The 23,456-nt window shown below is 35.2% G+C and overlaps 1 protein-coding gene across 3 annotated transcripts; it reads right to left on the reverse strand.

The window, feature by feature from the left end:
- Positions 1-9,058: 9,058 nt before the first annotated feature.
- LOC133310288 (uncharacterized) lies at positions 9,059-23,180 on the reverse strand. Of its 3 annotated transcripts, none has more exons than XM_061511192.1 (9): positions 23,150-23,180; positions 22,437-22,612; positions 21,213-21,536; positions 20,862-21,072; positions 20,161-20,307; positions 19,505-19,629; positions 17,860-18,064; positions 10,433-10,686; positions 9,059-9,440 (listed from the first exon to the last, which is right to left on the reverse strand). In XM_061511192.1, exons 2-9 carry the CDS (start codon positions 22,541-22,543, stop codon positions 9,272-9,274), a joined length of 1,542 nt encoding a protein of 513 aa, XP_061367176.1. In that variant the 5' UTR covers positions 22,544-22,612; positions 23,150-23,180; the 3' UTR covers positions 9,059-9,271. The 3 variants fall into 3 exon arrangements, with proteins under 3 accessions (XP_061367176.1, XP_061367175.1, XP_061367174.1); XM_061511191.1 differs by lacking the exon at positions 23,150-23,180 and adding an exon at positions 22,966-23,074; XM_061511190.1 differs by lacking the exon at positions 23,150-23,180 and adding an exon at positions 22,966-22,997 and having other exon boundaries at positions 22,437-22,630.
- Between the last annotated feature and the right edge of the window lie 276 nt (positions 23,181-23,456).

Here is a 23,456-nt window from a genome sequence, read left to right on the forward strand (position 1 = left end):
GCCACGTTACTTGCATCTATTGAAAACGTTATGTGAATTAGTATCTTATACACATTCTAGGCATGTGACATGCATTCACAACTTCTTTGTCTCTCTCACGCACATCCTTTTCATTCCCTCTCATTTGTCTCTCTTCTCATTATCACTCATTTCACATTTGTCTTTTTTTTATATATGCATTCAGGTCAGTAATTTTAAATTAATTTAATATTTTTAATAATAAATATTTTTGTTTTATTTTATTTTTATATTATATTTATGGTTGATTATTTATGTCAATATTGTTAAAAATCGACAATCATACATAAATCACAAACGAAAAGAGAAAGAGAGAGAATTGATACAGTGATTTATCCTTTTTCATCCAATGTAAGCTACGTCTAGCTTGTGGGTACTATATTTACATCACCGTCACTCGTTACAACTCACTCGGTTTATAAAGAAAATATGAATAGGATTAGAAAACTCTAACAGTAGTTATTCATAGATCCAAGCCACTCACTTGAAAGCAAGACCCCAATTACCTTTCTGCTGACCCCGACGAGACAATAAGAGCCTTCGTCATAGTTTATGTTCCGCTTCCTTTGAAATTCAAACCACCATGTGAAGTTTCTGTAAGCTTCCATGGAAGTTTGTGTTTAAAGTCAAAATAGTAAACTATAATACTTTATGTTAGTCGGAGATTGCTCACCCACCTTAAAGAGAAGACATAAATATTAATGCACCTTTCCCTCTCAAGACTTGTATGATTATTTGTCATATAAAGAAAAGTCAATAATTGAGGTAATCATTCATCTTACTTATCAGCAATCTATTCTGGTCTGGTGTTGTGTAAAAATTTGTTTAAACTTTTTGTGATAAGATAAGCTAAATAATGGAGAATAAAATTTCACCATCCTCGGAGAAATGAGCCAATATATCTAAGAAATCGGTGTCAAAATAACAATTACTTGAACTTAAGAAGATATATGAAGAAAGTTTGAATAGTGGAACGATAAAATAAAATAAATAAATAAATAATTCATGTTAAGATGACTTTTTTTTATTTTTTTTTGGATTTCCTCTCAAGACATGTATGATTATTTGTCATATAAAGAAAAGTCAAGAATTCAGGCAATCATTCATCTTACTTATCAACAATCTATTCAATTGGTTGGTGTTGTGTAAAAATTTGTTTAAACTTTCGTGATAAGATGAACTAAATAATGGAGACTAAAATTTCATCAACGTCGGCAAATGAGCCAATACATCTAAAAAATGGGTGTCGAAATAACAATTACGTACTAGAACTTAAGAATATATATGCTTGTTATTTATTTTGTAGAAAGTTTGAATAATGGAACGATAAAATAAAATATAAAAAAAATTCATGTTAAGATGTTTTTTATTTTATTTTATTTTGGATTTCATAATTCTAAGGGCGAGTAGGTTCCTCGTTATCCTCACGACTCAAGTGGAGAAGAAGGCTTGCGTAAGTATGACATTGGCTCTGAGTCGAATGGCTTAATAATTATCTAGCTATAACCTCAAAGGTTCTCTTCGGATTCAAAGTTCAAACCCCTATTGTTTGGGCTTCCTCCTTCAATGTTAAGCTCAAGCCCATTGAGAAGTTTTCTATATATTCATTAGTTGAGAGTGGATGCTAAGTCAAAATATAGATAATAGATTTGAGAGAAAAATTGTTTGAGTGATTTGAGCAAAGCTTTATGCTTTGTATTTGAGAGATCTCTAGAGAGAGTTTGAGTAAAACATCTCTAGGGAGATTTGATTATCACTATTGTTGGAGAGATGTTGAGTTAACCACCACATTGGTGAATCTTGATTATTTGTAACCATTATTTTCATAAGGGATTTTTAATCTGGACTAGGTCCCGTGGGTTTTTACTTCTACATTGAAGAAAGTTTTCCCACGTTAAAACTGTTTGTGTTCTCTCTCTCCCGTTTTCGTTTTTGATTTTTTCGCTGCGCTGCCCAATCTAGTGAAGTTTAGGCCGAGGTATTGCCGAGATCCGAGATAAGGATCTTGTTGATTGACTTCCACAAAAGACTGTAGAAGCCGAGCTTGAGGGAACCGATTTTTTCCCAACATGTTTAGTGGTTCGTCCGTCCCTTGGGTTCATATTATAACTTAAGTCAATCCTTGAGGGTTTTTTTCCCTTTTCGTAGGAGACTTGTAAGCCTCATTTTGCAAAATAAACAAATTGAACGGCATTTTTTTAACCAGTTTCAATAACCAAATTGGTTTTTTAAATCAAATTTTAAAATTAAATCGGACTATAAAAGAACTTATTTGGAAAATTGGTTTAGAACTGATTTTTACCCATTCAGAACCAGTTTGCATATCCAAACTGGTTCTAAACCACAGCACCGGTTTGGAATCGGTCATAAATTATAAAATAGTTTTGAAAAACGAACCAATTTTTATACAATCTGGATTAAATAAAACAATTTAATTTTTTGACCCAACCCCAAACTAATTTAAAGCAGTTCATGAAAGAAAAAAATTTGGGTCGAATGATATCCACCCCTACTTATAAGGTCAAGTGTGAAGATGGTAAGCTAAACAAGTTGTGATGAATTTGACCTAAACATCAAACAGTCACAAAAAGATTCCATTGTCACGTCAACTATGGTTCTTGAAGATTAAAGAAGTGTTCATATATATGCTAAAATGTCTGGAATAGAATTTAATTCTTGCTTAAACAAAATACAATTGAACACTTAGAAAGTAGCTGAGATGATTTGATTCTTCACTGAATAACGTCTTAAAAGAATTTTTTTTTTTTTTTTTTTTGAAATATTCCAATCGATTGACAGCTTCGCGATTAGTCTGATTCGGGACAGGTCTAGAATTGAGATTTTGCGATTAGTCTGATTCGGGACAGGTCTAGAATTGAGATTTTAAACCCCTCTCAAAGATGATACTGAAAAGGATCAAACACATGCTCTCATCCCCACATGCTCAGCTCCCATGCGCCAACTGAGATACCATCATTTTGCTTTAAAAATAAATTTTTAAAAACCCAATAGTTTACTTTAACACAAAGAACTGTTGTCTACGTATATAGTTTGAATGCCTTTAACTGTGTTTTTAAAAGCAGGAAGAAAAAAGTATTAAGCTAACAAGCACGCTTGCCACGCAGAAAGAGAGAGAACAATAGGAAGTGAGAGAAAGAGAGCCAATAACAGCATGCATGACGATGTTACCGAGGATACATTTTAGGATATGGATGTGACACATGAAATTGAGGGGTAAAGAATATGGCATCCATGGACTTCCTTTTCCAATTGATTAAGGTATGCATGGATTTCACATTTCGGTGACCTATTTATCTGATACTTCTTTTTAGTCCTTTTTTTTTCTGATGGCAAGGGAATTTTACAACCGTTTTTCTTCAAAGGAATCGCTTTTGAAAGCACCATTGTTAAAACTTAACTACTAATTTTTCTAACTACTTTTTCTTTTCCCATTTGAACTCGTTGCACTTACTAAAGCTAAACAATACCATTCAACCAGGGTATCAACCTGCTTTTCCTTTTGAATCTTTTATAAGAAACTTTAAAAAAAAAAAATTCTTTCCTTCTAATTGGGGACTATAAAAATTATAAAAAGGGTTATTATATTTATATTAAATGCATTAATTATAAATTCAAGACGTACATATGAGAGCTCTAACCATATTTTTTATTGGTGATCACAGAAAATAAATAAGAACTCAACAATATTAATTGAATGGATTTTTGACTGTCTAAAAAATATACCAAGTTGCAATAAAAGAATATATTGACAATAAATCAAAATAAAAACCTTTTGTACATAAGAAGTCTTTAACGTCTATATATTATTTAACATAAATATAAGTGAGAAAATTGAATAAAAATAAGAAGTCTTAATTCGTATATCAATTATTAATCTCTGTACATTTCATGGTTATAATTCTAATAAATTACAGTTAAAGTAGAGAGTAAGATTTGTTATTCGATCTTATCCTGGTGTCACATAATTCCTCCCATGCATATATACATGGATTTTTTTGTTGCAATATGTTTACAAAAGTATATATTTGTTATGTGGGATTTATAGAGACCACTGACAATTTGGTAATTTGATTTGGTAAAAGGAAGATGATATATACGTGTAAAATGAATGACTTTGAGGGGCTGTTTGGTAGGGGTACTTTTTTTGTAGAATGCCAGGAAAGTGATAGTAGGATTTGTATTTACCCATGTTTGTTAGGAGTTTTTGCAAAATTTTCCCAGATATCAAATTTGCCCAAGATTTACGTCTATGTGTAAATTGTGTTAAAATCCCCCTTCTCAAAATACCTCCTGAGGGGTGGTAATTGTGGAATAGCGGGTGATAGGATTTTCACATTAAATTTATTGGACAAATCTACCCTTGCTTTCTTGTTGCATCTCAGCAGCACTCAACCGGAAGAAACCAGAAGAACCCCTCCCGTGCGAGACCATGAATGGAGACATCGGAACAAATCTACCCTTCCTCCTTCTTTCTCGTTCCAATAGCGGATGATAGGATTTGGAATACCTCCCTTGCTTTCTCTTTGGAGATGACCTTGGCAGTGAGGTCGCCGTCGACGATGGAGTCATCGGTGGAAACGAGGGAGGAGGACCAGGGTTGCGGAATCGAGCTCACTTGCAGAATGGGGTCTGGTTGCAGTTTCTGAACTCATCCTTCTTCCATGAGAGGACAAGGGAACAAAGAAGGAGAAAGAGAGTCTCATTCATCACAATAAGAAAGATAAAGCGACAGGGTTATTTTGGTAAAATATCCTTCATTCCCATTAATATTTTACAATCAACCAAACAAAGAATCAGTAAAATTAACTAAAAAATTCCAGTAATATTTTCGCCTACCAAACAGCTTTTTTATAACATTCCCTGATAATTCACTTTCCTACCATATTTCTAGTAATCATGGTTCCCAGACATCAAAAAATTTCTCCTTTACCAAACACCCCTGAGGGTTTCGAAAGATGTTGTACAGTTCATATATCCCTAATTGTTAGATTTGGTACGCATGTTTGGTAGGGTAATCCATCTTATGCATGGTTAAATTTGGTTGGGATCTGAAGACTCTTTTTCTATCAAAAAGGTTTTGCAATCATGTCTCCAATCAAATAAAAATGGGTGATGACTCCCTTTCAGATTTAGTTACCTCTCTTTGTCACGTATGTCATGAACTAATCTTCACAAGATATCAAGATATCATTGTCGGGTAACCTACTTGTACTAACAGATAAAATATTATCTTTATAATTCCATAATTAGTCTAAATTCGTTGAATGAAATTCTTCATCGATGAAATTAAAAGTACATTCACTTTAAATCTTAGAAATAACGTGCGAATGAAAAATATAATGTCAGATTTTCACATGATAAGGAACACAATTAAAAAATTTATGTTTACCTTTGTTTTGGTGGTTCCTCCCCAGTACCATCTTTCTGAAGGGTTTAAAACCTTAATCATGAATCTGTCCCGAACATAATTGTCTCATGTTTAGGATACTTGTGCTTTATCAAAAAAAAAAATCTTTCTTTTGGTGGATATTAAATAGGGATAAAGAAGTATAATGTTATAGAGATAGAGATCGTAGGACCAATTTGTTTTCAAAAAAAAATAAATAACATGGATCTCATATAATTTCTATCTCTATAATATAATCTAACAACTTTCTTACAACATTATACTTTTATTTCCCTATTAAATAAGTAAGAGCCTATCAAATTTTGTAAAAATCTATCAAGAGGCATAAAGCCAAATTTTTCACATATATAACAAAAACCAAAGAAAATCTAACAAGAGAGGTATGTATTCCTGATATGATACACATCTAACAATTCCAAATTCTTTATTTGAAGGACGAACCAAAGAGCAAATTGGGGCATGCACACTCACCATTTCGAAATTTCCATGCTTGTTATAGGAATTAGAAGCAAGTGATACATGCATATAGAAGAAGCTTTGGATTGCCCTAAAATTGGGGCCATGCCCTACTTATTCAAGTTCACCTAGCTATGCCTCTCTTTGTTTCCCGTTTCATGTGGGCATCAATTTTTATATAATTTTCATTAGGTAAACAAACACTACCTGCCATGTTGGTTTTCCCCATCCAAAATCAGCTTCATATAAAGGAAATATAGTTCAACTAGTAAGTCCAACTAGTAAAGCTTCACCATTGAACACCCTTGGAGTTAGAAGGGATTAAATTACATATGTTTCAAGGATAAAATAACCATATCAAAAGCAGCATAATTAACCTGCAAGTTTACTCACAAGATGTAGCATCAAATTTCATTAACCATCATAGGTCTGGTTGTGCTACCACTTGCCTTTGCTGTTGCAACACAAGCATTGAGGAACGAAGTCATCGCTGTGCCATTGGAAATCCATATATATAACATATGGATTGAATTTCATTTTATATAACTTGATAATAGAAAATGGTTAAAAGAAGTATATAGTTTTCTTTATTTTGTGAAAGAAAATTGAACTGTATCCAACGTTTTTTTTACTTTTCAATGTGGGCTTTGGGGGAAACACTTACGAAGCCCAATGCTAAAAAGAAGAGAAAAAAGTAAAGAAAATGGAGCTGAGTGGATTTCATGATTTAAATATGGGAGCATCTAATCTCATGTTGAAGGAGATATTCCTCTCATGTCATAGACCCAACACATGGTGGGTCCCACCATGTGTTAAAAAAATAAAAAATAAATAAAAAATACATTTGTCGATGTATCTGCAGCATAAGATAACACTATCATATTACATAAAAAAATAATTTCCCTTTAAATATTCTCATTTCACACGTCCCACAACTTTACCACCGTGTAAAATGTTTTAAATAAAATACTTCATACTTTTTTATAATATTTCATTTATGGTCTTTGAGATGATAACATATCCATCACAACATTTCCAAAAATAATTTTATTCAATTTTAGTCTTAAAAGTATAATTGGTTGTATATTGTATTTGATAAAATCAATTTATTTTCTGTTCCAAAAATTAAATCGATAACCCAAGAATAAAAAAAATTCTGTTCCCGAACATATTATTTACTAAATATACAAATCATATCATGTTATCTAGATTTAAAAATTAGAATAAAAAAAACTCTATTTATTAAATAGACACGTGATAGAATGTGTGTTATCAAACACATTTTTCTGTCCAAAATTGTTTATAAGCACAAAATATTCTCTATAAAAATAGGTCAGAAAACAAAATAATTGACATGCACATCCTGTTTGTTTCACTGTATTGCTGTGTTTTATAATCTTTTTACACATTTACATAATTATTCTTCTTCTTTTAAACATTGCTTAATTTAAATTTCAAGACACAAAGAGTGTGTTAGAGTGAATTTAAAAACAAAATTGAGATTAGTATGAAATCAATAAAGGATAATAATTATTGTTCTATAAACTAAATGAAAACATGTGAAAAATAATAAGTACATATATCTCATTTGAAGTCACCAATCCCACATGAGAGGAAATGAAAATTCTTGATTATATGAATGGGACGTGAATGTAATATTATTCCATTCTTCTTAGGTGTTCTTTGGTAAGAGGAAAATTTTGAAATGCCTGGTATTCTGAGGTTGGAATTCTGAGATTGCAATATTTGGTAGGAAAAAATTGAAAAATTACCCGGGAAAACTTAAGGGCCTATTTGATTGTGTTTTGGTTTTTTTTTCTTAAAATTGTTTTGTAAAATAATTATGGAAACAGTTGTTTTCTATATTTTTTTCTTTTTGAAAGTTAAAAACCAAAACAGAAAACAAAAATAACTCAGACATGTTCTCTAAATTTGATTTTAAAAACTAAAAAACAGTTATAGTTTTCAAAACATTTTTTACAAAACAAGTCTTACCAAACGAGTGTTTTGGTTTTTTTGTTCTGAAAACTAAAAAACTTTTGCAAAACAGAAATCAAACATAGCCTATTTTGCCGGATTTCCTTATTATATGCAAAACTAGATGAAAATGCCAAACTCAAAATACCACACTTTTGTTGAAATTCTTTGTTTCTCGAGAAAATAGAGAAAGAAGCGCTAACAATAGACGAAAATAACCCTGAGAAAGAAGCATCGTGGCTATGAGAGGATAAAAAAAAATAGGACAACTACAGTTGGAGGTGCAGATGCTGCAGTGTGTGCTTCTTAAAGGATGATTGAAAATAAAGCAAAGAAAAAACAAGAATGGCTGATCGAAGTCCAAGAGTGCTTTTGCGAGATTATCTCTGGGGGAACAAGAACCAACAACCAAAACAAGAAAGGAAAAAAAAAAAAAAAAAAAAAGAAACTACAAAGAACAAGGTATGAGAGTAGTAATCCTCTTGGCATCACACCCACATAAGAACGAAAATCGATTTGAGAGAGACACAGACTTCAAGCCAAATAAACGTTGAATGCTGATTATTCAAAATGGAGGATATCATTGTAATTTCAGTCAATATTCATTCATATTTTACAATCTACCTACCAAACATGAACTTAGAAAAATTAATCCAATAATTCTGGTAAAAATTTTGCTTACCAAACAACTTTTCGGTCACATTTCTGGATAATTCACTTTCGCACCATATTTCAAGAAATTATGATTTTCGGGGAAATACAAAATTTTCCTCTACCAAACGCCCCGTTAATATCAAATGAAAATGCCTGTTCTACTAAATGAATCATGAAACAATCATCAATCCACAAAGCAAAAACTTAAATATATTTCACCTGAAACGAAGTGTTTGTGCCACATCCTGATCGCTTTGGTCTAGTTGGTTTATCTTTGGATTAACTTCTTTTAGACTAAAATATTTTTAAATAAAAAAACTCAGTAAAATATTATAATTATAGATATTTCCAAAAACATGAGTTAACCCAGATAAATACGTAATGTTTAACCCCAGAAATTTGATATTTGCAAGTGTTATTTGATTGTTGATTGAATCTAAATCGGGTAATCCAAAATGCAAAGGTAGCAAATTATAGATAGAAAAGCCTTCCCTATTATATTAAAATGATATTCCAACCATGAAATGAGATTATCTCAAGATGAATTAGCATTTCAGATTTATAAACCATTGAAGCCTCACATGACCAAAGGACAGCAATGCAATTTTCCAATTTGATTGAATCTAAAGTCCTAAACCACAATTTTCTATCATAAACGCCACCATATATAAGAAGCAAAATGAAACAGAATTATGGGGCAAAAAAATAACTGCACTACACAAAACTGTAGCACTTAATTCACTTCCATCTGAGGGACTGCCTAATGCCAGTATAAATGAGTCCCAAAGACCTCCCAATCAAGCTAACTAAAAAGAATGAGATAGCATCACTCACTTTATCAATAACTGTTCTAATAAGGGGCATGGTGATGTCAGATAACTCAAGGAAAAGGCTGAAGTAATACCGCCTGTAATACATAAATATACAGCAATTAGATTTACTGGAAAAAAAAAAAACTCTTCTAAATTGAATTTGTCTTTAAAGTGAACAAATAAAGGTGTTTCTAACAGATTAAATTTAAAATACATTGCAGTCTTAATCCACTAAAATTTTAAAATAAATGCACTCTTGCTCACCAAACCATGACTAATGTTCTCTGGAACCTTACAACATATGAACAAAATGTAAAGCATGATAGCCTCTTTGGCACCAAACTCTAAATCCTAATGGGAATACAATGCTGCACATCAAAATTAAAAAATTAAAATGTTTTCAACGTTAAATAAAGTTCCTAAGTGTAAAAGCGAATTTTTCTGAGTTTCCTGCAAGGAAACTGTCTAATAGAATGTAAATTTATTAGCTGTTAGCAATTTTTGTCATGCTTAAAACAAACAAAAATGAACGGCTTAGTTAAGTTTTTAGTCTCTGAGCATGTTTGGATTTGACTCTTTTTTTAGACAATAATAGCTTTCTTTTTCAAAAATCTCTCTTAATGAAATTTTGATTATAAGTTGGTTTAAATACAAAATAAGTTAATCCAAAAACACTATATCTTCATACTATGTTCATTTTAGTCCCTACCTTTCCCAAATTTAGACCCTTAATTTACCAACTGTGTTCAACGTTGGAAGTTTCAATTCTAACACTTCCAGCTGACAAGCTAAAATATATAAGGTAAATATCATTTGTTGAGCATTTAGAAGTTTAATTTGAACCCAACAGTAGCCAGTAGTGACCAATACTTGGCAAGTTAAACCCAACATATCATCAAATATTAGCAAAGCAGGTACCAAACAATCTAAATTAGATAACAGTTGGCAATAAGGACTACATTATGCATAAATGGAAAATTAAGGAACTCAATTGAAAAGTTTGGACAAGCCGCAACTAAATGAACATAGCGTGAAACGCAGGGACCAGGACTTAAGCCTAAATAGATAGAGTGACAAGAAAACATACCATCCAGTCAGGGCTCTTAATTCCTTGGTCCGCTTTACAGGCATTGAGAAATGACTTATCACAATGCAATGTAATTCAGGTGAAATGGTTTTTGAATTTTGCCGGGTAAGCCTCTTCCACCAACTTTGTTTTTCAGTCTGACTATTTTCCGGTAGATCGATGGGTTGGCTCTCAAGAGTACGCAGGTCAATGCGATCCTCGTACATTGACACAACTGTGTCCATGTTATGGTACAACCACTGGTTCAAAGCCACCTGATTACAAGAGTGTCATAGAAAGTCTTGGTGAAATTTCATCCAAATTTAAAATATATAGCAGAATATCAAAAGTAAAAAGTGTACATCTGAAAAAGGAATGAAATCTTATTTCATTATTTTCCAAGTTACAGCCAAACTTTCTCCTCACAAAGCATGACACTTTCCATTTGACTCTGCCCTTATCTGGGATGCCAAAAAAGAACCTGAAGCACTCTCAATTTGCCTGGCACTGATTCCTAAAGACAGACAGTTAACAAAGCCCTAATCCCAACATGTTGGGGGCAATCTATTTGAATTCACCACAAACTTGAACCAACTAAAACATTATGGCCATAGGTAATGTTGTGTCTTGTAGTGATTTTAAAAAAAACCCAGCAGGCGAGTGTTGCCACACGCACGATTTTTTTCGTTCTGTTAGGGTTCTTTCAGCGATTTTTTCTTTGAAGCTCTTTCTTTCTCCTTCTCCATGGGAAAGGAGGATTCTGGTAACTGTGATCTGTTGTCTTTGTCGAGAAGAAGCACGAAGCGAACTAAGAATGGTGAGGAGATTCCTACTGAAGCTCGGATGAGGGAGACGGTGAAGGAGTACCAGTCTGGTACTCCGGTGATCGAGAAGCAGCGATCTTTTGCAAATGTAACAGGTGTGGAGAATGGAGTGTCAGGTGATGCTTTGCCTTGGCTTACTGTAGAGGATGAACCAGATCTGGAGCCCCTGGACCCTTGCATGGGTGTGATCTCGGAGTGGGATTTTCAGACAGTGGTAAGGGAGGATGGGTCTGTGGAGATCAAGAGCAATAAAGAAGCTAGAGCTAGGATGAACAACGCTGGAAAAATGCTCTGATTGTGAAGTTGCTGGGGAAGAAAGTTGGGGTTGGGTTCATGAAGAAGAGGTTAGAAACCTTGTGGACGAAAGCGGGTAGCATTACAGTTGCGGACCTTGGTAATGAGTTTTACTCAGTGAGATTCAGCAACCTTGAAGACCTTAATCTTGCCATTATGGGAGGCCCTTGGGTCATCTTGGGCCATTATTTAGCTACAAGAAAGTGGGAGCCCTGCTTTGATCCGGACAAAGCCAATATACACAAGGTTGCGGCATGGGTGCGATTACCAGGTATACCCCAAGAGTATTGCGACTTTCCATTTCTGAATCACTTGGGATCTGTAATTGGTAAAGTTCTGAAGGTGGATAAAACCACCTCAACTGGGGATAGAGCTAGATTCGCAAGAGTCTGTATCGAACTAGATCTGTCAGCTCCTTTAAGAGGAGAATATATCATTGATGGGAGTACGAAGAAAGTTGAGTATGAGGGGTTGTTTCTTATTTGTCTCAAATGTGGGAAGTACGAGCACAATTCGGACTCTTGTCCTGAATTTGCTAGACCAAAATCTCCACTTCGAGCTGATGAGACTCAAGATCAGCCAAGGGAAAACTCTGGCCCTCAGGGTGTAGGACCGTGGATGGTTGTTCAACGTAGAAGGAAAGGCCCACAGAATTTTCAGAAAATGGATAATGGCAGTAATAGAACTTTTGGAGAGGATCTATCCAATAGGAAGAACCTGGTTGGCTCTAAACCAGGAGTGAAAGGTGAGAAAACTGTACAAAAAAATGGTGTGGAAAAGAATCCTGAGACTGGTTCTTCTAGTTTGAAGGTGAACAAGGAGAATGTCTCTGTTGAGAAAAGTAGCCAGCAATCTCCGGTGGGGATGGAGTTTACAGCAGCAGCTTCCACTGCTGTTAAGAGCAACCCAGGAACTAAATCTGTAGCTCAGTATTTGAAGAAGAGTACTGTTAAGACCCAAGGTGTGAAGGGAAAGGAGTTGTGGCCAGCTTCCATGCCAAGTTCTCCCCTGGCAGCAATTCAGTTCAGAAAACTTCTCAGAAACCTATTTAGTCAACTTTCGGCCAGCAGAAGAGTAACAGGTGGAGTGACTTGATGATGGCTGAAGATGAACTGATTGTTGTTGCTAACATTCCTGTCCCTAGCAGTATCCAGTTTGATGGCAGCTTGAAAGCAGATGATCCAATGAAAGAACCTGACCCCCCTGATCTTGTTATGGGAGAAGAAGCAAAAGCGGTGGAATCTTTGTCAAGTATGGGATTGGATCCCTCTTTATGTTTTGATCCTAGGAATGCCATGATTACTGTTAGGCCTGGTTGTGATGGTGGAGAGAATTTAAGTCAGGAATCTAATGATGAATCTCAAGTTTGGAGTAGCAAGAACTCAGAAATCTTGCACCAACCTCAAATTTTACAATGAATGTCCTGACATGGAACTGTAGAGGTGCTGCTAAGAAGCAATTTAAAAGCACTTTTAACAGATTTTGTAGGAAACATGGAGTAGGTGTGGCTGCAATTTTAGAGCCTAGAGTTAGTGGGAAGAAAGCCATTAGCATAATTCGTAGTTTGGGCTTCTCCAACTACATAGTTGCTGATGCTAAAGGATTTGCTGGTGGGATTTGGTTAGAGTGGAACCCTACAGATGTAAAGGTAACTCTCCAAGTTTCCCATGATCAATTTATTCATGTTTGGGTAGAATTTCCTGGTATGAAAGGTTTCTTCTGAACGGCTGTATATGCTAGCCCTCAAGAAGGGAAGCGGATAGTGTTATGGGAGGAACTGAAACACTTGGGAAGAACTATGAATGACCCCTGGATGATTTCTGGTGACTTCAATGAGATTTCTTCTCCTGCTGAAAAGAGGGGGGGACCAGTTGATTTTAATAGATGCAAAAAGTTTAATGAGGTGCTGGATGCCTGTGGCGTGCTGGATCTGGGAGGTGGGGGAAATAGGTTTACTTGGAAGGGTCCCAAATTTCTCCATCTAGACAGAATCTACAAGAGATTAGATAGAGCTGTTTCCAATAATGAATGGAGAGCTAATTTCAAAGATGCTGAGGTCCTAGTGTTACCTAGGCTGTTTTCAGATCACAATCATATTCTAGTTAGAATGGATAAAGAGGAATCCAGTTGGTGTGATAGGCCTTTTAGGTTTATGGCCATTTGGCAGAATGACCCAAGATTCAGTTCTTTTCTCAAGGACAATTGGGATCACAAGACCAGCTTGCTAGAGAGTATGAACACCTTCATTCTTTTGCTAAAGGAGTGGAATAGGAACATTTTTGGGTTTACTCATTTCAGAAAAAATAGAGTTATAGCCCGAATGGAAGGTATTCAAAGGCAACTCAATTACAAAAATAGTTCTCAGCTTGAAGACTTGGAATGTAAGCTGAGGAAGGAGCTTGAAGAGATCCTAGATCAAGAGGAGCAGATTTGGTACCAAAAATCTAGAGGTGATTGGACCAGAGATGGTGACAGAAACACTCGGTTTTATCACACAAGCACTCTAATTCGTAGGAACAGAAATAAAATCTTAAAGCTCCAGGATGACAAAGGTGGTTGGGTGACTGGTGAAGAGGAGCTTATAGCCCTAGCTAGGGTTTTTTTTGTGAATTTGTTCAAGGAGAATCTAGAGGACCCTACCTGGATATCTACTGGAAGCAGTTGGCCGAATGGGAGTGTGGATCAGCTTGCCCAGCTGTCTATTAATATTTCTGCTGAAGAGGTTAAAAGTGTTTTTTTTCAAATGCCTCCTTTAAAAGCCCCTGGACCGGATGGGCTCCCAACTTTGTTCTACCAAAGGAATTGGGAAGTGATTAAATCTCAAGTGTTCAATTGCATCCAGAATTATCTTCTGCATCCTGACCAGATTAGGGATATTAATCAAACACTTATTACCCTTATTCCTAAAGTTGATAGGCCTTCTTTGATGAGGCAGTTCAGGCCTATTGCGTTATGCAACTCTGTCTACAAAGGGCTAAGCAAGATCTTGGTGAATAAAATCAAGCCTTTCCTGGGTAATGTCATATCCCCAAATCAGACTAGTTTTGTTCCTAAGAGGCACATCCAGGATAACATCATTATTGCTCAAGAACTTATACATGCAATGCACAGGATGAAAGGGAGGAAAAGTTTTTTTTCTATTAAAATAGACTTAGAGAAAGCTTATGATAAGCTTAATTGGAGGTTCATTAGAGTCGTGCTTGAAGATTTGAAACTTCCTGAAGACTTGATTAGAGCTATCATGGGATGTGTTTCTAGCTCTCATCTTGAGATTCTCTGGAATGGGTTTAGAACGCAGGGTTTTCAGCCTCAAAGGGGAATAAGGCAAGGGGACCCTCTATCCCCATACCTTTTTGTATTATGCATGGAAAAACTCACCCACTTAATCCAAGATGAAGTGGAAAAGAAGAACTGGATTCCAATCAAGGCTGGCAAAACAGGTCCTTATGTATCTCACCTGTTATTTGCTGATGATGTCATGCTTTTTGCTTAAGCTTCTCTCAGTCAACTGAATAGCATCTTAACCTGTTTAAAGATGTTTTCCAGCATGTCAGGTCAATGTGTGAGTATAGAGAAAACCTGCATATTTTTCTCTAAAAATACTCATCCGGATGATGTAGAACTTATCTCTAAGGCTAGTGGCTTTAAGAAGGTGAACAAAATCTTGGTAGGTATTTGGGAGTGTTGATGAGACATGGAAGAGCTGGGAAAAATCACTATGCTGATGTGATTAGTAGAGTCCAAAATTGGCTACAAGGGTGGAAAACCAAATGCTTATCGTTAGCAGGCAGAATAACACCCTTCCTGCTCATGTCTGTCAGGATATAGAAAAGATGCAACGTAGTTTCATTTGGGGTGACTCCGAGGATAAGAGGAGAGCTCACTATGTAGCCTGGGACCAGCTGTGTTGTCCTAAGGAGTGTGGGGGGCTGGGTATCATTAATCTGAGAGTGCAGAATATAGCCTGCATGCAGAAAGTAGCTTGGCAGTTACTCAATGATCAGGAGAGCTTATGGGCCAAGGTCTTGCTAGGCAAATATGGCTGAAAACAGAACCCTTAAGCATAAGCTGATTGCTAGAAGGAGTGATTCTTCCCTTTGGAAGAGTATTTGTGCTGCCAGAGAGAAGTTGGATCCTTATCTAGAATGGGAGATTGGTAATGGCAAGGATCTTTTTTTCTGGTTGGACAGCTGGGGAATTGGGAATGAGAACCTTTTTGAGATGGCTTCTCCTAAGCCACCTATCTCTGATTTAGAACTTAAAGTTTTTGATCTTGTAGACCAGAACTCAGGAGAGTGGAACTGGGTGTATCTGAAGAAGTTTCTTGATAATTCTGTTCTGTCTGAGCTAGATAGTTTTCCTCCTCCTAGTTGCAGCAAGCCTGGTGATAGACTGGTTTTGAAAAATAGAAGGCCTGGGAAATCCCTTGTGAAGACTGCATATGATCAGATGATGAATTGTGATGTTGAGAAAGATAGAATTTGGGTATCCATCTGGAAATGGAAAGGGCCTTTCAAGGTTGCTGTTTTCATCTGGCTAGCTTGTTTAAACAAATTGCCTGTCAGGAGTAGAACCAGTGCTTGGGGTGAAGGGGAGATCAGATGCCCTATTTGTTTCACTGATGAGGAGACCCTTATGCATACCCTCCGAGATTGTAAAGCTGCAAAAGTGATATGGGAAACTTGGTTTAAGGGATCAATTCCTATTAATTTCATGACTACAAGTGGCCTGGAGTGGTTTAGACTTAACCTGGAAAATTCTTTCTCTACTAAGCTTTGGTACACTTGGAAAGAAGTTTTTTTTATTACCTGTTGTTTTTGTGGCAGTGGAGAAATGCCTCTGTCCATGAGGATCTTTTCATTTGGCCTCCTGACCCAGTTTTCAAAATTCTCAATTTTCTTACTGATATGAAGAAATTCAGTAAAGCTGACCCCTTTGTTCCCTGTCTTTCACCATCAGCTGTTCCCTTTGGCTCTGATTTATTTGATTTGCAGGATGTTACCAGAATCTATGTTGATGGAGCTGTTATTTCCCTTTCGAGTATAGGTGTTTGTGGTGGCTTCCTAGTTTCTTACAAGGGGGAGTGGCTTGGAGGCTTTTCTTTGAAAATTGGAGTTTGTTCTCCACTAGAAGCTGAGCTTAAAGGAATTCTGCATGCTTTAAAGCTTGCAAGTGACAGAAAATGCAAAAGAATTTGGCTTTGCTGTGATAGCAAAGAAGCACTCCAGTGCGTGGAAGATCAAGCTGATTATGGTTGTTTTGATTCCATTTGTAATGAAATTAAGAGTACTGCTGATAGCTTTGTTCAAATCCTGTAGAGTTTCGTTCCTAGGGAAATGAATGATTGTGCAGATAGGTTAGCAAAGTTAGGTTTCAAACAGGAAGGGATTGAGATGCTGTTTTTTACCTCTCCCCCTGATAGCATTTTACCCTCTTGGAATGCTTTTTGTACAAATTTTCTGGTGGAGCATGCTTCTTTGAGCATGCAAAAGTTATTAATATAGTGTTGCTGGGCTAGGCCCTCCATTTTATCAAAAAAAAAAAAACATTATGGCCATTGGCCAATAATAATATTTTGATGACAACCAGCATAGTTGACACTGGCAAAAGGAATGTCTAAAGAATTATTTGTGAATTCAGCTAATATGAGGAAGGTACATTAAAATAACAATCAATTTGCCTCTGAAAGAGTGTTAATTAATAAATGGAGAACAGACCACGCTATTAAACATATATCATGTGTTCTCACATTAATTTGTTAAAATAATCCATAGAATACATATTTTTATGTCTATAAAGAACCTTTTTTAAAAAGATCATCATAATTTACATATGTATAATCTACACAAATAATGAATTAACATGTTATAGAATCCAGGCTACAAATTTGTAATTTTCATTTTCAAGATGTAATCATTTTGCTTGGTAGGATATGACAAAAATGTTAACCATGACTGAATGAGCAAATGCAAATTGTCAATATCCCCTGCCCTCTCCCTATACCATACAATATTAGGGAAACAGAAGTGATTGGAAGATAAAAAGAAAACGGACAATTCCAGTTCAGTTGATTTTAAGAACAGATTTCTGCTATAGCTCCTAACCATATACTGCAACAAGGGAAATTTTTTAGAAGTGAATAATTACATTTTATCAGGGGGGAAAAAAATCATTTTGAGGAACCTTAACAGAAACTTTTGACAAAAGAGAATCCACATTCAGTTCTCGCAAGTCAAAATTTGGAAGACCGAATGGAAAATAATCAATATGGGTAAACAACAGAAACAAGATCCATAAGCTTGAAATTTGAAAACAACACCATTATAGTACCTCATTACGCAACTTTTGGAGTTCTCTGGTGGACAAAGCACAGAATGACATGTCCAAGCTATTTGTTTCACTAGACACATCACTATCAACAGAAATAAACTCAAGATATATGCTTGCAACCCCATCTACAAGAGTGATCACTAAATCTTCCAATATGGAAATCCCATGCAAAGCAAATATACAGGAATCATAACAGCAATCCTCCCTGATAAAAGATGGACAACTGGTGAGTGTCTTACATTAAAAGATTATATTAAAAAATAAATTTTAAAAGCTACAGTGAATTAAATGAAAACATATAACATGATCATGAACTAATAAAATTAGCTTAATATAATAAGAAAGGGTAACTACTCCAATATGGACACTAATTATCAATCCAAAACCATAATTATCAAATGCGGGTTACGGCATGTCGCGGCCAACCCTGAAAAACGCTATACCGCTATAGCGGATTGCGGTTGCTGAAATAGCGGAATAGATATATGACAGAAATAATGACGAAAAGAAACATTTCTTAAAGGCAGATATAGCATAAGTGAGAGAGAGACGCTGATAGGCTAAAAAAACCCTTAATTTTTTTTTGTTACACATTAAAATTTAGGACAAAATTGACATTTTGCCTTATGACAGCAATATGGCCGCAAATGCGATCGCAATGGCCACTGTTGTGTTTCGGTGCTTCTTGCGGCGAGGCACCGCAATGCCCATACGGCGCGGCTCGCGCCGCAATTAACTACTATGTCCAAAACAGGTTTTCCTTTGTAGACCAGGGCCAAATCTGTAAGCCTAGGCGCTCAAAATCATGCAGTGGCCGATACATCAGATACTCCACCGCACAAACAGCATTCTTTTCCACTCAACATTTTTTCAGGGCAAGGAAATAGGACATGAAACTAAAATATTTCTTTCTTTTGTTTACATTTCCATGGGGAAAAACTAGAAAATATTACACAAATGACAATATCAACAGAAGCCCTCATGAAAATAGGACAGGTTTGTGTTACGATCTCATTTGCAAGGTATGGGACTTAAAGTCCCACAATGGTTGTATCGGCAACTAATATTGAGTTTATAAGGCTTTACGCACTCCCACCCTTTGAACTAGCTTTTGGAGTGGTGCATCCCAAGGTTCTTATCAAATGGTATTAGAGCCTTCTATTATGTCTCTCGGTTGCAATCGAGCGGCACGAGTGGTGACGCTGATATTGCAGTGTTCGCCCGGGGCTAATAAAAGACTAGCACAAAGCCAGCCCGCGTAGGGTTTATAAGGCCTTGGATACTCTCACCTTTTGAGCTAGTTTTTGAGGTGGTGCATCCCTAAGGTTCTTACCAGTTTGCTTATAAGAAAAGAAAACTAATCTACAAGTTTTGTGCCCATTGGTAACTCACCTAAACTAGCATTCATGTTACTTAGTTGAAAAGTGATTAGCAATTGACCAGATACATGAGAAAAGACGAGTTGATTATAATTTAAAGATCATAAAAAGGCAACTAAATGCCAAGGGCCAATCAGGATGAGTATCAACCATGCATATTCAAATCATTTGGAGCATCCATGCTTCATAGCATACAATGAAATTATATTAGAAATAGAACCCCGAAGAAACCCAAAAAGTGCAAAGAAAAATGGTGTTGACTTTACCTGAGAGAACCAAAAGTAAGATACCACAGTAATTCTGAATATAGGTCTTTCTTGCCAGACCTTGTAATGCTCTGTACAATAGTGCTATCTCCTTTTACTTTTTCAAGTATCATAGATGCAAGTTTCTAACAATAAAATCAAAGAAGTAAAATCAGTATCTATGAAACCTGGGTACTCCTAAATGATTGCGATATCATGGATGTATTTGGGGTGGATAATTATTGGAACACATGGATACTTAATTTCTTTTATCAAATTTCTCAATCAATACATCTTGGTCAAGCATTACAATGAGCCTATATCACCCAAATACAAGCCAATCCAAGAAAAACACCAAGTATTGCTACTTTGCTTGGCTTGCTACTAAATGAAAGAATTGTTGCTTCATACCTTCAGAACGTATCTTTGCTAACTTGATATACTTTATGGAACTTTGTTGAAAACTTGAAATTAGAACATTATGGAAATGGAATTTATCTAATAATTTGATTAATTTATTGTTAATTTTTTTATATTTCTATTAATATATCCTCCTGTATCTATACCCTACCTTTTACTTTATCCGTTGTGTGCAACCTAGATCAGTACTTTATTCATATGCATGATGTATGGACATAAGTTGAGTCTTGAGTAATACATTTACTTTCAAGAAATACCTTGTTGGCATTGCCTTTAAGAAGGAAAAATTCCTCTTCCAGCCAAGTAACACAGATAGAATGACAGGATCTTTGAATAACTTCAGAAAACATTCTGAACAGATCATCCATACCAACAGATCTGGAAATGCTTGATATATTATTAACCTGCAAAGCAAATTTAAAACAATTGATAACAGCATTAAAATAATTGTAAAAATAGCTTACACCTACTTAATCACATTGACCTGCATTTTTTAGTTCAGAAATAAACTATACAAGGAAAAAATTTAGCTAAAAACTATATAAAGAATCAAACTCTGGGACTGATTTTTAATTTGATGAAAACATATTAATCGCCAAGTCTTTTAGTTAAGTTCAAAATTGCTGATCCATCTACATACTAGAAGGAAGTAAGTAATGTACTAAATAAATTGTTCGGATATTACAGAAAACAGTTACACAGCATTCTTTATGATTTCTTTCAAATAAATTTTGCGAAGAAGAAAAATATCTCCTGCTTTAGACTTGTTCACTCTTGAACACTTCCGCTTAAGAAAAAGAACGGTTTCTGAGATATCTTTAGTCAGAAAATACATGTCAAGCATTTATTAGAACAGACCCAATGCTCATCCAAACTAGTCAAAATTCCAGATTTCATGAACATAACATAATACATGCATTTCACAATATTGAAAGGAGAAAATAAAGCCAATTCCTGCCTCTTGCTCAACATGCTGAAAAGCAGCCCAAAGCAACCTTAACTTTGGACCCTCACCAACAGCATTTAAACTCAAGGGTCGCTTTGCAGATTGAAGGATGATGTCTCCTGAATAAGCCTCATGCTCTAAAGCATTCAGAGAATTCAAAAGCTTTCCTCTCACCACACTCAATACATACTTTGACTCAACTCGATAATTTTGCTTCTCTGAACTGCAAAAGAGACAAAGATTCTCAACTCTCGAGTAATTAGAAATGAACTATAATCCTTTCTCCAAGAACCAAACAAATTATTCATCCATGTAAAATTATAAAAATATTCAACCTTAACATCTTGACATGCTTACCCTTACCTACCAGAAATGTCTGATCTTTCAGGAAACACATTTTTATTAGAATTGATCTTTTGATAACTTGTATACGATTTCTCAGCAGGAATTACTCCAGCCATATAAGTGAGAAATATACTGCCCATCAACAGCACCTGGTCAACAAGTGGCACCAAATCAGAGGCTGTTGCACCATCAAAGTCAACCAAAGCCCCTAAGCCAATGCACTTTAAGGGGATTGCCTGAAGACGAGGACTAATTTTCAAATCTGTGGCCCCAAATACACTCAGCTCAAACGTTTTCTGTTTAGAGAAGTGACCATATTTACATGCATTTCTGGAATACTTTCTGCAACAAGAGGTAAATATTGAAGGATCAAACTACCAAATTCATAACCAGATATAAAAAGCAAAAAAAAAAAATCACCGCTGATTGTATTAAAACAGGAAAGTGATACTTCCTACCTAATCAACATAATTATAAATAAAACTGGGTGAACTAGCAGATCCACCAATGCTAGTTGTACTCTCAGAATCTTAGTAATACAAACCAGGCAAAGAAATGAAAATCCTGGTTTCTACAAAAGGTACTATAGTTCTATCTATATTAATAAAGAAAGGTGAATCCAATTCTTGGCATTAACTATTAAATGCCTAAAAAGCCACTAATCAAGATTTACCAATGACAAATAATGTAGGGTAATTTTCAAAACTAAAACCCATGACACACAATAGTTTCAACTGCCATCAACCAGTGCAGTTTTATTGTGTTTTATTTTATAACAGTTAAACACTTTGCATGTTTCTCTCTCAATTTTTTTATTATCATTGTACACTGTTTTATTAAATATTTTCATAACCTAAAAAATGTTGGATTTTCTCTTTTGCACCCGCATGGCACGTCCCAATTCTAATTTAAAGAACTAATTTATATGTTGTAAACACAAGACTCCCGTAGTATATTACCCCACTCCACATAAAAAGATTGGCAAAATTTAGGTATATTCCATTTTGGCAAGAGTGTTCAATAGTTCCTTTTCAGCAGTTTTTACTATTTTATAAATAATCCGTATTTACTATACGCAAATTCTCCAGAATTCTGACTCAAGTGTCTCCTTGGAGTGCCGGAGAGAGGAAAAAGAAGATGTAAAAGCTAGTCACACATACAAGGAGGAAGAAACAAATGCAAAATTAAAAAATAAATAAATATAAAGCAGGAAAATAGAAAAAAAAAATAAGGAATGAAAACCTTTGATCAGTCTTGAAAGTCGTTTGAAGCGAGAAGCCTCTGTCTCTAACAGGCCTTCTCTGCATATGCAGCTTAACACAGAATGGGGAAGCCACACATTCTGCCATTGATAAAAACTTCTTGCTCCAAAGTCAACACATTGTGCTGCTTGAGCTTCTATATGCGTATTTGATCACCTACAAAAGAAAAATTCCCTAACTAAAAACATCAAACTGTATGAAAAATATTAAGACAAGATCCACCAGCAAACACAATAAACCCAAGAAAAAGCCAATTAACATTGTTTGCATTCTTAACATTGTTTAAGGTAGGTTCTCCTAATGTGGAACAATCAAAGGTTTGTCATAACTCAATTAAAAATATGTGTAATCATATATGTGAATCCAATAAACTTAGAGATGAAAACCGGAAAATCTGTTAAAAATAAAATAAAATTAAAAAATTAAAAAAAAATTGAAAATTCATCAGCAAAATGGGCAAAAAAAGAATACCCATTTGCAGAAATAGTGGAAGTAAATCAGGTTCATACCAGAGCAGAATGGGAAAAGTGTAGAAAACCCAAATGCAAAAGGAATATATAAAGTGGGAGAGAGCAGAGAGTGAAGAGAATGCAGTCAAAGTTTGGCGGGGAAAGAAAGCACAAGGTTTAGTGATTGATGTGATGAGATGAGATGAGATGAGATGAGATTGATGAGGATTGGATTTGTGCGTACCTGATTCATTTCTTCTTCATATCACTATTTTCTCAGTTTAGTGAGATTGTAACTAACGACCGATTAGGGCTTTAAACCTTTTCTTAACTAGAAAATGTGCGATACCGATTTGGTCCACGGTTGTAAGAAACTAAATATTTTTAAGAAAAAATACTTTTTGCAGTGTCTAACAAAAAATACATTCTCCACTTTTCCTTACAAAAATAAATTAGTCAGTTAGTCCCTGACAAATTCAAAGTGGACCCATTTAGTTAAAATCATGATCCCTTACAAATTCAAAAAAGACCTATATTAGTCCCTCAAAAGG

Source organism: Gastrolobium bilobum, unplaced genomic scaffold (assembly GCF_033153095.1).
Source record: "Gastrolobium bilobum isolate Gb01-03AN ecotype WA unplaced genomic scaffold, APGP_CSIRO_Gbil_v1 utg40325, whole genome shotgun sequence".
Classification (NCBI taxonomy): domain Eukaryota; kingdom Viridiplantae; phylum Streptophyta; class Magnoliopsida; order Fabales; family Fabaceae; genus Gastrolobium; species Gastrolobium bilobum.

What these genes read in the sequence shown, in the direction of transcription:
- LOC133310288 (XM_061511192.1), bottom strand. Translation starts at nt 22,543, where the DNA reads ATGGCAGAATGTGTGGCTTCCCCATTCTGTGTTAAGCTGCATATGCAG. An exon ending in CTTACTTTTGGTTCTCTCAG is followed by an intron (nt 18,065 to 19,504) that starts GTAAAGTCAACA and finishes ATCTTTTATCAG; the next exon opens with GGAGGATTGCTGTTATGATT. An exon ending in TTAAGAGCCCTGACTGGATG is followed by an intron (nt 9,441 to 10,432) that starts GTATGTTTTCTT and finishes TATGTATTACAG; the next exon opens with GCGGTATTACTTCAGCCTTT.